This window comes from Halichoerus grypus, chromosome 10, assembly GCF_964656455.1.
Source record: "Halichoerus grypus chromosome 10, mHalGry1.hap1.1, whole genome shotgun sequence".
NCBI lineage: Eukaryota > Metazoa > Chordata > Mammalia > Carnivora > Phocidae > Halichoerus > Halichoerus grypus.
Genome location: NC_135721.1, coordinates 114,141,955 through 114,155,608, shown reverse-complemented (window position 1 = coordinate 114,155,608; position 13,654 = coordinate 114,141,955). Strand labels below are relative to the sequence as shown.

Below are 13,654 nucleotides of genomic sequence, written 5' to 3'. Positions count from 1 at the left end.
GCATTCAAATTCTGCCATTCTTACTAACTATGTGATCTTGAGAAAGGTCCTTGGTCTCTCCACCTTTGAAATGAGAATAGTGCTTGGTAATGGTAAACACAATAGAGACAAGTTTTTGTTAATAAGAAGACAAAATAGAGTAAACCCATTCGCCATTTGGTAGTTCTCTCAAAGGCCGATTGGAATGACCACACTTTGGTATATAGGTTTTCCTGTTATTCCGTACTTATATCTAGCTCAGTGGTTCTTCAACTGTGTTATAAGCTTGTATATAGAAAACTTAAAAAAAATGTGTTGGGTGCCTGGGTGGCTCAGTCGGTTGGGTGTCTACCTTTGGCTCAGATCATGATCCTGGGGTCCTGGGATTGAGTCCCGTATCCGGCTCCCTGCTCAGCAGGGAGTCTGCTTCTCCCTCTGCCCTTCCCCCTGCTCGTGCTCGCTCTTCCTCTTTCTCTCGCAAAAATAAATAAATAAAATCTTTTAAAAAATGTGTTTATATACACACAACACGTACATGTATGCACCCTGTCCATAGTTTTGAACAATTTAAAAGGCTTTTCAAGGATAAATTTTCTTTAAAAAATTTTTTTGGACTGGGTAATATGAGCTTATTATATAAAATTCAGAAGTTCAAAATAGTGTGCAATGAGAAGTACTTGTTCTTCCTTCTTCCCAGGTTGCCTGGTTTTTCAGTTCCTTCCTTGAAGGTAATCACTCTTAGGAGTTTCTTCTGTAAACTTCCAGAGATATTTCATGTATTTATAAACCTATTTTTATTTATTCTTTTTACACCAAAATTGTTGTACATGTTGATCTATATCTTATTTCTGTTAAGAGTATGTTTTGGAGAGCAATCATATCAATCATATCAGTACATATCAGTACATATCATGTACATATCAGTACATTCTTTTTTCACTGGTGTAATATTCTGTTGTATAGATAAAGCATAATTTGTTTTACTGATAACCTATTGATAAACATTTAGGCTGCTTTGCATTTTGTGTCTTATAAATAGTGCTGCTAATGAGTTAATTTAGTGTGTTACATTTGTATAAAGGTTACATTTGTATCCTATAAATATATCAACAATTTTGAGTCGATTTTCATGTGCTAAATTTAGAATTTAACCCTTGTAAAAATGTGACTTGACTGTATAGTTACCTTTTTCTTTTAGAATGCTCCTAGAGCTAGAGAACCCTTCTGTCATGGCTTGGGTTCCTGTACGTATGTCTGTAACTTGGAGGTGGAATGAACCTAGTCCCTGTCTGTACCTTAAGAATGGATTCTATGGGGTGGGGGCACCTGGGTGGCTTAGGCAGTTGAGCATCCAACTCTTGATTTCGGCTCAGGTCATGATCTCAGGATCCTGGGATCCAGCCCCTTGTCAGGCTCCCTGCTCAGAGGGGAGTCTGCTTGAGGATTCTCTATCCCCATCTTCCTCTGCCCATTCCCTAATTTGTTAGCATGCGGCGCATGCGTACTCTCTCTCCCCCCTCTAAAATGAATAAATCTTTTTTTTTTATTTTAAAGATTTTATTTATTTGACAGAGAGAGAGAACACAAGCAGGGGGAGCAGCAGAGGGAGAGGGAGAAGCAGCCCTGACATGGGCCTCAGTCCCAGGACCCTGGGATCATGACCCGAGCTGAAGGCAGACTACCTAACTGACTGAGCCACCCAGGTGCCCCTAAAATAAATAAATCTAAAAAAAAAGGAGGGAAGGGGGTTCTATGAGTCTTTGGTGACCTCTGTCTCTTTTTTTTTTTTTTATAGAAGACCCGGGCATATCACAGGCTGAAAGATGATGTCCCAGAAGAGGTAAAATTAAGGCGTTTGGAGGAACTTATTACTGTCTTTCGAGAAGAAGCAACAAAAGCCAACATGGCCTCTGTGGGTTGTACCCAGCTAGTGCTGGTGGAGGGGGTAAGGTCATATGTATATATGTTTTTTGTTTGTTTTTTGGAACACAATATGTCTCCCTTTTATTTAGATCATCTTTGATTTATCAGAGTTTTTGTGTTAAGGATCTTATATGTATTTTGTTAGATTTACACCTTAGTATCTTTTTTTTTAAGCTGTTGTAGTTGCTATTGTATGTTTTAGTTCAGGTGTTTCATGTGTTCACTATATTGTACAGAAATAATTAAATTTTTTATGTTTATCTTGTACTCTGTGACCTTGCTGAAATCAGTAGTTCTAGGAGTTTTTTTGGCATTTTCCTTGGGATTTTCTGCATAGGTAATCATGTCATTATGTTTTTTCCTTCCTTCCTAATGTTCCAAACTTCCTTCTTTTATCTTTTCCTTTATTTTTAGAGAACTTCCTTTAGACACTCTGGCAGTAGATTCTCTTCCTTCATCTTAGAATGTCTGGATTTCTTCTTCATTCCTGAAAGATATTTTTGTACTTAGCAGCAGAAGGATTAGGAAGAAGTATGTCTGCTCCATCTTTCTGGAAGCAGTATGTATGTTTTTAGAATTAATTTTACTGTCTGTCTGCAATCCTTTTCAATTTTTATTATTTTTCAATTTTTCTGAAGATTTTATTTTTTAAAGTAATCTCCACATCCAATGTGGAGCTCACCCACAACCCTGAGATCAAGAGTTGCATGCTCTACCAACTGAGCCAGCCAGGCGCTCCTTCGATTCTTTTTAAAATCACATTTTCTTAGAAATGTACTGCATTTTAGGAAGTTTGGGGTTCCTATAGGCTTCTGTGGTCAAGCCTGGGAACCTAGCTATTAGAGCACTAAACAGATGGAATAAGGGGTGAGTTTGGGAGCCTGAAGCTATATGTTGCGGCCATTGGGAAGAGGAGGGGAAAGAGAGATGGGGCCCTTTCTGTGACTCCTCCTAAGTCCTGGATTGAGAAAGGAGAGTCCTGTTCTATGCCTTAGGATATGGTAGCATCAGAGCCACTAATTGCCTGGTATTTGTGTTTGTTAGGACTCTTTGGTGAGTAACAATGAGAAATTTCTTCACGCCATTCAGCCTAAGCCAGAACGAATTCTTTTTTGTACTTCAGGGTTGTCTTGTGGAGCCCAAGGGCAGGAAGGACTGTGCCTAGTGTGGGAAGCCCTTTAAGGCTCGTACTTTCTCGTCTCCTTAGACCAGCTTTTCCGGCTGCTTCATCTTTGTTGCAGAGCACAGCAGCCCTGTAGTTCCTGTGTTTACATATTATAGTTCTAGCTATTCACAGACCAAAACCGTGTCTCTCAGCCCCATCTCCAGCTTCCAGGAGGGGTACTTGATCAGCTCATCTGGATTAGGGGATCTTCCTGTGTTCTAGACTGGCAGTTGGCTGATGGATGGTGATGCTCAGCTAGTGTGATACCCCAAAAGGTGTTTGCCTCATTAAGTGCTTTGTAATTTAGGGTATCAGCTGTGATTCTGGAGATCTGTACATGTACATGTCTATTAGCAGTCTACATTTTATCCAGTAAGAGTTAGGTCTTATTGTATTCCCAGCTCTCCTCACAGAGTCAGGCACAGAATAGTGTACTTGTCTTTTGAATGAATGAATAAGTACTCAAAGTTTACTAATCTGTGTCCCTGACTTCATCAGCCTTACAGAGAACCTATGGTAATTAAATAAACCAAAGAAAGATTATTTCTTATGCATATAACATAAGCCAATACTCACTTGGGGCTAGAGAATAAATGGATTTTTCAGGGCTAGCCATTGGGAGTCTTTACTTTCTTTTAGAGGAGACTTTCTTTCCTTTAATCCTGGCCAGTTTAAAACTTGAGTTGCTATATCCAGAGTGGCAGAGAAGATGATTATAACTCATGTATACTGAGCATTTACTGTCTGCCAGGAACTGTGCACTTTTTTTTTTTCTTAAGAAACTGCGCACTTATGGTCATTGGCACATTGAGTCCCACTACAGTTTTTGGAGGTAGTGCTATTTTTTATTTTTATTTTTATTTTTTTTTAAGATTTTATTTATTTGCGAGAGAACGAGAGACAGAGAGCATGAGAGGGAGGAGGGTCAGAGGGAGAAGCAGACTCCCTGCTGAACAGGGAGCCCGATGCGGGACTCGATCCCAGGACTCCAGGATCATGACCTGAGCCGAAGGCAGTCACCCAACCAACTGAGCCACCCAGGCACCCGGAGGTGGTGCTATTATTAGCGCTTTTATTGAGATGAAACAGAGATTCAGAGAAGTAGAATAACTTCCCGAAGGCCATACAGCTAGTGTGGCAGAGCCAGAATTCGACTCGGGTCTATCTCATTCTAGAGCCTCTAAACAATATTCCTTCCCTATGCCCCACCTTTTTTTTAATTATGGGGAATTAAAAAAATACATAGATATAGAGAGAGCAGTATAATGAATGCCCATGTACCCATTAACAAACTTCAACAGCTGTCAGTACAGTGTTAATCATGGCTAATTTTGTTTTCATCTTTACTGCCCCCATTGGATTGTTTTGAAGCAAGTACCTTATACATCATATTATATATATTATACTTAACACATCATAGTATTTTGTCAGTAAACATTTCAGTATATATATATTTTTAAAAGAATAAGGACTCTATTTTTATTTTTTAAAAGATTTTATTTATTTGAAAGACAGAGAGAGAGCACAAGCAGGGGGAGCAGCAGGCAGAGGGAGAGGAAGAGGCAGGCTCCCTGCTGAGCAAGGAGCCTGATGTGGGACTCGATCCCAGGACCCATGACCTGAGCCGAAGGCAGCCGCTTAACTGACTGAACCACGCAGGACTCTTTTTTTAAAAAAGATTTATTTATTTATTTTAGAGAGGAGACAGAGGGGCAGAGGGGGAGGGAGAGAGAGACTTAAGCAGACTCCGAGCTCAGCACAGAGCCTGACGCAGGGCTTGATCTCACAACCCTGAGATCAGGACCTGAGCCAAAACACAGATTTGGACACTTAACTGACTGTGCCACCCACGTTCCCTAAGATAAGGACTCTTTTAAGAAAAAACCCCAACATAATGCTATTATCATATTTGAAATAATTGACAGTTGTTTGTTAATATTATCAAATATTTAGTCAGTGTTCTAATTTCTCTGTCTCATAAGTATTCTTTTATGGTTGGTTTGTTCAAATCATAGAATCTGAACACTATCTTTTTAAAAATTTATTGTAAGACAATCATAAACTTACAGAAAAGTTGCAACGCAGTACCAAGAACTTTTTTTCTTTGACTCATTTGAGAGTTAGTTGCTGACCTGATGCCCTCAACCCCTTCAGATACTGTAGTATATATCTCATATAAACATGGACATTCTCCTACATAACTACAGTACAACCATCAAAATCAGGAAATTAACCTTGTTAGATTTCTGCACTCCAATCCTCCAACCCCATTTAAGTTTCTCCACTTGTCTCAGAACTTCCTTTATAGGAAAAAGATTCAGGTCAGTGTCATATGTTGCATTAATTGTCATGTCTGTCTGGTCTCCTTCAGTCTAGAATAATTCCTCAGTCTTTCTTTGACTTTCATAATCTTGACACTTGATGGTTATAGGCCTGTTATTTTGTAGAACGTTCCTTAATTTGAGTTTTTCTGACGAGTTTCCTTGTGATAAGATTCAGGTTATGTAATTTTTAGGCAGGCATATTAGAGAAATGGTATTGTGTCCTTCTTAATTGTATCTTTTGGGGTGGCATATAGTTGTGATTGCTTCATTACTGGTGATGTTAATTTTGAACATTTCATTAAGGTGGTGTCAACTAGGCTTGTTGACTGAAAAGTTACTCTTTTTCCTTTTGTAACTAGTAAGTGTTTTATAAGGAGACAGTGGGGAATCTTTTAAAATCTTACCTGACTGCTGTTTCCCTAAAGTAGTATTAGTTTAAGAGCTAAAATACCTTTTTTCTCTGGCTGCTTTTTAAAGATATTTGCTTTATCACTGTTTTTAGAAATTTGATGTGTCTTGGCATGGCTTTCTTTGTTTTTATCCCTTGTGTTTTCTTTGGGATGTGTTGAGGCTTCTTAGTTTGTGGGTTTATAATTTTCATCAAATTTGGAAAATTTTCATCAATTATTCTTCAGATATTTTTCCTGCACTCCTCCTGCTTCCTGCCACTCACTCCTTCTGTTTCTATTCTCTTTCCGTGACTCCAATTACTTATATATCCAACCACTTGATGATGTTATATAGGTCATTGAAATTGTTCATTTTTTTTCTGCCTTTTATATCTTTGTGCTTCATTTTGGACAGTTTCTTTTGCCCAGTTTTCAGGTTCACTATTTTTTCCTTTGGCAGTGTATAATCTGCTACTACCTATTGAATTTTTAATCTTCTATATTATATTTCCATCTGTATAAATTACATTTGGTTTTTAATACCTTCTCTTTTGTATTCTTGTTTTCCTTTGAAACTTAGTTTCCTTTGAATTTAATTATAAAAACTGGTTTGTTATTTTTGTGATAATTCCATCATTGCTATTATTTCTTGGTCTGTTTTTGTTGATTGACTTTTCTCCTGATTCTGGGTCACATTTTTCTGCTTCTGGGCATATCTAGTGATTTTTGATGGGGTATTTGACATTGTGATGTTCATTTTTGAGGTCTGGATTTTGTGTTGGGCTTTGTTCTGATAGGCAGTTATGTTATTTGCTGTTCAGTTTAATCCTTTCAAGGCTCATTTTTAAGCTTTGTTAGAAAAGTTAAAAAAAAAAAAAAAGAAAACGTTTTTATCCCAAGGATAGTTTAGCGTCATTACTAAGGTGTGGCTTTTCTGGAGTCACTACTGCATGTTCCAAGGAATCAGTGAGGACTGTCCAGTGGTAGGTCTGATGATTCCCAGCCCTGCATGAGCTCTGGGAGCCCATCTGCTGACAGTTCCCAGGTTACTCTCTTTGCCTGACTTAATGGAGTTTCACTCTATACAAGCAGGTGTTAGTGTTTAGCAAGGACTCAGAGGATCCCTGTGCATATTTCTACAGCTCTTTTTCTGCTTTACTCCCTCTTCTCTAAAACTTGCTCTACTATTTCTAGCTACTGTAGGCTCCCTGAACTCTGATCTCTTTTTCCTAAATCCAGAGAGAACCACCATGCTGCCTCGAGAATCTTCCTCCCTGCTTTGCATGCTCTGATCTGATACAAGCCTTCTGGCAGAATGCAGGGGTCTTTGGAGGGCTCATCTCATTTGTTTCCCTTCTCTTGGGTTCACAGTCTTGTACAGTCTGTAGTTCAGTATCTGAAAATAGTGATTTCATATATTTTGTCCAGTTTCCTGGTTTAGGCCAGAGGATAAATTTGGTTCTTGTCACTTCATAATGGCTGGAAGAGAAAAACTTGTATATTCTAGAAGTTAATTCCATTACACTGGTTTTATTCTCCTGACCCTGTCTTCTGTATGTTGTGATGGAGACTCTGGCTTCATGTCTGCCTGTTCATTACGGTTACAATAACCCAGGCCAGACAACCCCAGAACATTCCTGAGTGATTACTGTGAGACCGGATATAGTGAAAATCATTTTGCCAAGTGCATCACCCATATGTCCTTGCCTTCAGGACTGTTGGAGGTCCATTCCTGAGGAACATAATTCTGTAGTCAAAGACTGATTGAGTCATTTATTAATACATAGTCAATAAAACTTTATTGAGTTTCTGTAGTGTGCCATGATTGTCTTTGTTGGTGAAGCAGCAGTAAACATGTAGTCTTTAGTGATTCCTTGATTAAGGAATGCTCTATAAGTAAGACCCTTAGGGATCTGAGACAGAGAAGGCATAATTTTTGCCTTCCCAGAACTGATGACTGTGACAGATTCATAACTCTCTGTTCTTTCTGCAGCACAGTAAACGCTCTGCTACTGATCTGTGTGGCCGGAATGATGGAAACCTTAAAGTGATCTTCCCTGATGTAGAAATGGAGGACGTTAATAACTCTGAGGTCAAGGTCAGAGCTCAGCCTGGGGACTATGTGCTGGTGAAGGTAAGGTGTCCTTTTGGGCTTTTGGCTTGCATTGTGTAATGGATGTTGGATTGGGTAATTTTGGGGGGAATGAAATTTCTTCCAGGAGAAATTCTTTAGTTAAATAAAAATCTCTTCTCAGCCTGAACAATGAGAGGGCACCTTGAACTGAATTTTGAACTGCTCCTAACTAATGCCTTCTTGCATTTCTTTGCCTTTCTTCTGTCTTAGAAGGGTTCCTTTTGGGAATTTGGTGAGATTGGAGTACACAGTAGCATACAGTTCCCTGTTGCGGAGAGGCTAGGAAGTGTAAGTGATTCTGAGTGAGTTGATCATCTCTCTGTCAGAGATGAGCATGCCCTTTGAGGTTTCTGATGCCCTAGGTATCTCTCACTTCTCCTGGACTAGCAGATCCAGATGAATGGCTGTGGGGTTTCCCCTTCATTCTTTTCCCCCCTTTCTTCCCTCCTTCATGTACTTTCTTCCTACCTCTTTTTCTTATCACACTATACAGGTCTGTTACTGCCATCTTTTCTTCTGGTCCACTTTATCCTAGGACCGTAGCCTGACAGGACACATACTGATGAGGTAGGCAGGAACAAAGCTTCTTCTCCCACACTGAGCTCTGAAGAATCTGCAGAAGAGAGAAATGGAGAGAGGGTGCTTCTTTTTTCTGCTGATGCTGATCAGTATTACATCCTTTGCCCTGTTCCCTCATGCCTCACCCTCTACTTTCTGTCCTTGCTCTTATTGTCATATCTGCCTTGTCATGGGGGCCATAGTCCATGGCTTGCAGCTGAAGAAGACATGTAACTTCTTTGGATTGGCCTGAAAATTTTACCACCACTGAGATGTTCTGTTCTGTCCATCTGACAAAAACTTAAAACATGGTCAGTTTGCTGGTTGGGGACTTTATGTGATCCTACTCCCTTCTGGCTTTGTTTCAACCGGGCTTTGTCTTACTTTAAGAATTTACTAAGTGGAATAATTCCTACTAGACAGCAATGTGATTGATTTGGAAATAATCCCTCATAGGCTTCTCCATTTGTTTTTTTTTTGGGGGACACTGTCTTGTTTGCTTATTTCTCTGTCTTTTGAATGTTCGCTTTTTTTGGTTTTTAGTTGCTTTCCCACCCCTCCTACTTTCTTTTCACTGCAGGTAAGGGTTATTTGAAAAAGGGAATGAGGTTGGTGTGCTGGGTTGTATTGTTAGTATGATATTCTTCTTTTTTTTTTTAATATTATTTATTTATTTATTTATTAGAGAGCGAGCGAGAGAGAAACAGCATGAGAGGGGGGAGGGTCAGAGGGAGAAGCAGGCTCCCCGCCGAGCCGGGAGCCCGATGTGGGGCTCGATCCCAGGACTCCGGGATCATGACCTGAGCCGAAGGCAGTCGCTCAACCGACTGAGCCACCCAGGCGCCCCTAGTATGATATTCTTCTATGTAATAGAAAAATTCCATCTGTCAAGAGAGGTAGAAAGGTGATGCTGTATTACTTACTACTCCTTTTTTGTTCCCAAGTGACATAAACCCCACAGGTAGATTTAGTGGAAGGATCAAAATGAAGAAGGAGCTGTGGAACTGGGGTTCTGTTGGCTCTCTCTATTGTTCCTCTTTGCTGTTCTCATTTCTCTTCACATGGAGTTTCTGGGCTGCACTAGAACCACTCTCTCATATATTTCATTTTTTTTTTTTTTAAGTAATCTCTACACCCAACGTGGGGCTTGAACCTACAACCCTGAGGTCAAGAGTTGCATGCTCCACTGACTGAGCCAGCCAGGTGCCCCAAATTTCACTTTCTTGTCTCCCTTTTTTGTCTGGTGCTTATTTGGCTAAACCCAACCCTGGTGAAAGTGATTATCTTCTTCTGCGTCTATACCCTAGCAGCTGAACATCAATAGGGAAAAGCATGCGGATAATCTGTATTACATAGATTAGGTCAGGTGATGGTGATTGAAAACTCAAAATACAGTGGCTTAAATATGGTAGTTCTCTTTTACATAAAAATCTAGATGTGGAAGGTCCAGAACTGGTGATTTTGATGGTTTCATGATCATCAGGGGTCCAGGCTCCTATCTTCTGATCTGCTGCTGTGTGGTTTCCATCCTTAAGGTTACTCCATGATCCTAGATGGTTGCTCCAGCCACCATATCCATATTCTAACTAGCAGGAAGGAGGAAGAGAGGGAAAGGGGATGCTCTTTTCCTTTCAGGGCAGTTTATAGGAGTTCCACACACAATTTATAACATATTATACCAGGCTGCAAAGAAGCTGGGAAGATCTTCATTCTGAATGATCAGATGCCCAGCTATAATTGGGAGTTCTGTTAGGAAGAGAGAAGCGTTGGGAGACAAGTAACAGTCTCCACCACATGAACCCAGCTGCATTCAGTTCAAATTCATAACCATAAAACTCACATGAGCACTCAGCATGGCCCTGAAATCCTGATCCTACTCTATTTCCCTAGTAAACTGACTTTCCTACTCTTTCTCCTTAAATCTTTACTCACCTATCCAAACCCTAGTCTCAGCTGATGTCTTTGCCTCATATTTCATGGAGAAAAGCGATACAATCAGATGAGACCTCATTGTCTCATTATTATTTCCACTAGCTCACTCACATCCCTACCCATATGTGCTATTTGCTCAGATGGGACTGTATAGGAAACATCTTCATGTTCTGTTACACTGTCCCTTATGTTTTCCTTTCCATACCTTCTCGTCAAGAGATTTACATTTATATCCTTTCTCTCTTGCATCTTAAACTTAATATGGCCAAAATAGAATGAATTCTTCATTGCGATTTTCTTCTTTTTTTTTTTTTTTTTTTTTTTAAAGATTTTATTTATTTCTTTGACAGAGAGAGACACAGCGAGAGAGGGAACACAAGCAGGGGGAGTGGAAGAGGGAGAAGCAGGCTTCCCGCTGAGCAGGGAGCCCGATGCGGGGCTCGATCCCAGGACCCTGGGATCATGACCTGAGCCGAAGGCAGACGCTTAATGACTGAGCCACCCAGGCGCCCCGATTTTCTTCTTTTCAAACCCTCCCCATCTCAGTAAATGGCACACTCAGTTGCTCAAGCCAAAAATTTAGAACTCATCCTAGATACTCACTTTCCTGTATTCTATCAGCAGTCCATCTGTTTTAGCTTACTTATGGAATGTATCGTGAATGTGCCTGTTTCTTTCTATCTCCAAGCTACCATCATTTCTTGGTTGGGAGATTTCAGCAGCCTTCTTATGATTTTCTGCTTCTGTATTTTAAAGATGAATTATTTTATTGAAGCATATCATAAATATAGAAAATTGCCCATATTATAAGTATACTACTTGATGAATTATCACAAAGTGACCCTGCCACTTGGATCAAGAAATAGAATATTTTCAAAACCTCAGACTTTCATGTTCCTACTAGTTACTCTTCTTCCCTACATCCTAATTTCTTCTTCTTTTTTTTTTTTTTGAGAGAGCGCCTAGAGAGAGTGCGGGAAGGGCAGAGGGAGAGGGAGAGAGAGAATCCCAAGCAGGCTCAGCGTTCAGCATGGAGCCCAATGTGGGGCTTGATCCCTCAACCAATTTTGAGCCAAAATCAAGAGTTGGACGCTCAACCAACTAAGCCACCCAGGTGCTCCTACATCCTAATTTCGAATGCCATTGTTTAGTTTTGTCTATTTTTGTGATAAAATTGAATCATACAACATGTATTTTTGGTGCTTGTCTTCTTTTCCTCAGTCTTATGTTATGCAGTTCATCAGTGATTATATTTATCCATGTTATATGCATATACTACAATATATTGTGCTATTGATGGCCATTTTGGTTGTTTCCATTTTGGAGCTGTTACGATGGGATTGCTATGACTATTCCTGTACATGTGTTTTAGTGCACATATGTATTCATTTCTGTTGGATAAATGGCTTAGAATTGCTGGGTCATAGAGTGTATATAACAGAACTAGCCAAAGTAATTATCATATTGCCCTCCCACCAGCAGTGCATGAGAATTCCAAAAGCTTCAGATTCTCCACTTCCATTCTTGCCCTCCTCTAGTCTGTCTGCCCCACAGTAGTCGCTGTGGTCTTTCTAAATCAGATCACTGACTCCTCTGCTTAAGCCCTCCAGTGGTTTCTCATTGGAGCCAGCATGAAATGCACAGTGTCTGAGGCCTTATATGATCTGTCCCAGCTACCTTTCCAACCTCATGTTCCCTCTACTCTTCTTACGCTCCCTCCTCCAGTCTTGGTGGCCTCCCTTTTGCCCCTCAGACCTAGTTCTAGTGTCAAGGACTTTGCACGTGTTTTGTTCTTGGGAGGCTCTTGATTTTTATTTGATGCCATCTTTTTAACCTTCAGTTTCTCTCTGAAATGTCACCTCCTTGAGATGCCTTCTCTTTTTTTTTTTTTATAGATTTTTTAAAATTTATTTATTTGACAGAGAGATAGCACAAGTAGGCAGAGTGGCAGGCAGAGGGAAAGGGAGAAGCAGGCTCTCTGCTGAGCAGGGAGCCCGATGCGGGGCTCGATCCTAGGAGCCTGGGATCATGACCTGAGCCGAAGGCAGCCGCTTAAAAGACTGAGCCACCCAGGGGCCCCGAGATGCCTTCTCTTTAGGGAAGCTAAAGCAGCTTCCCTTTATCACATCAGCCCATTTTATCTTCGTAACACTTTTCAGTGCCTGAAGTCATCTTTGTTTACATATTTTTGCCTGTCTTCTCCTGAAAGCTCCTTTGGAGTCACATGCTTTCAGATCTCAATTAGAGAGAAAAGAGAGCTTTTCTCACCAAATTTTGGCCATAAATATCCTAAGGAAAGATGTGACTGGTAAGCCTAGATCACAGCTTACCCCTGGGGTTAGGAGGGCAGGGTCTGTGATGGGCAGCTCACACCAGAAACTTATGGTTAGTGCTGGAGAAGAGCCATCTGTCAAGAGAAAGGGGGGAAATGGTAGTTTGGGACTAAACTATTTTAGATTTCTTAAACTATATATATTACCATTGTATCAGATGTCTCTTCTTCCTAGGATGGGGGGCACATGGGAACCATGCAGTCTCTGCTAGCCTGTCACCACCTCCGTTAGCTCCCTGTTGGTGGCCTCTCCTCTGGAGGCTCCACATTAAGTGCAGTCCTGGTTACCTCACTTTCTTCTGACTGGTTTTCTTTCAGATCACGTCTACCAGCTCTCAGACACTTAAAGGACATGTTCTCTGCAGGACCACCCTGAAGGACTCCTCAGCATATTGCTGACCTGGGTAGATGGCCTTAGAATTGACAAGGGCTGTCCTTGCCGAGAGGAAGGGAGCTATGACTGGTCACTAATGAAAGAGATAACGAAGCTCTGGAGACAAACTGCAAGTGTTGAAGCAGCTTTATGTCAAATGGAAAATGTATCTCTTTCCTGCTATGTGAACAGCTTTTATAGTCATTAAATTTACCGAAAGTAAAGCAGTCCCTTTGTCTCTCTACTTTTACTTCATTTTTGCCTTGGTTAGTGTTTCTGGGATTTTCCCTACAGTCTGTGTTAAGTGTTTTCCAACCCAGTTTTTGCTGTGGACACTGCTAACTTGTCTATTTTCAACTCTGGACCCTATGAGTTAGAGACTAAAGGAGGGGAAGGTGGAGAGAACCATTTGCTTGGGAAAACTGCCCTACATTTTCTAATATTTTGGTTTAATGACATTGACTTAGCTGCCTGTCTCCTTACTTTATTCTCATATTTTACCTGAGGATTTCCTTCCTGGGACTCTTTTTTTAGCCTGTCAGGTC

At 40.5% G+C, this 13,654-nt stretch overlaps 1 protein-coding gene across 2 annotated transcripts in view; it reads left to right on the top strand.

Annotated features, from left to right (window-relative positions):
• The window catches only part of CDK5RAP1 (CDK5RAP1 mitochondrial tRNA methylthiotransferase), a 36,932-nt gene extending 23,595 nt beyond the window's left edge, over positions 1 to 13,337 (top strand). For both annotated transcript variants that reach the window (XM_078057088.1, XM_078057089.1), the window contains 3 exons: positions 1,775 to 1,924; positions 7,774 to 7,914; positions 13,055 to 13,337. In XM_078057088.1, coding sequence (XP_077913214.1) covers positions 1,775 to 1,924; positions 7,774 to 7,914; positions 13,055 to 13,135 — 372 coding nt within the window. In that variant the 3' untranslated portion in view covers positions 13,136 to 13,337. The remainder of the gene's footprint in view (positions 1 to 1,774; positions 1,925 to 7,773; positions 7,915 to 13,054) is intronic.
• The last annotated feature ends 317 nt before the right edge of the window (positions 13,338 to 13,654 follow it).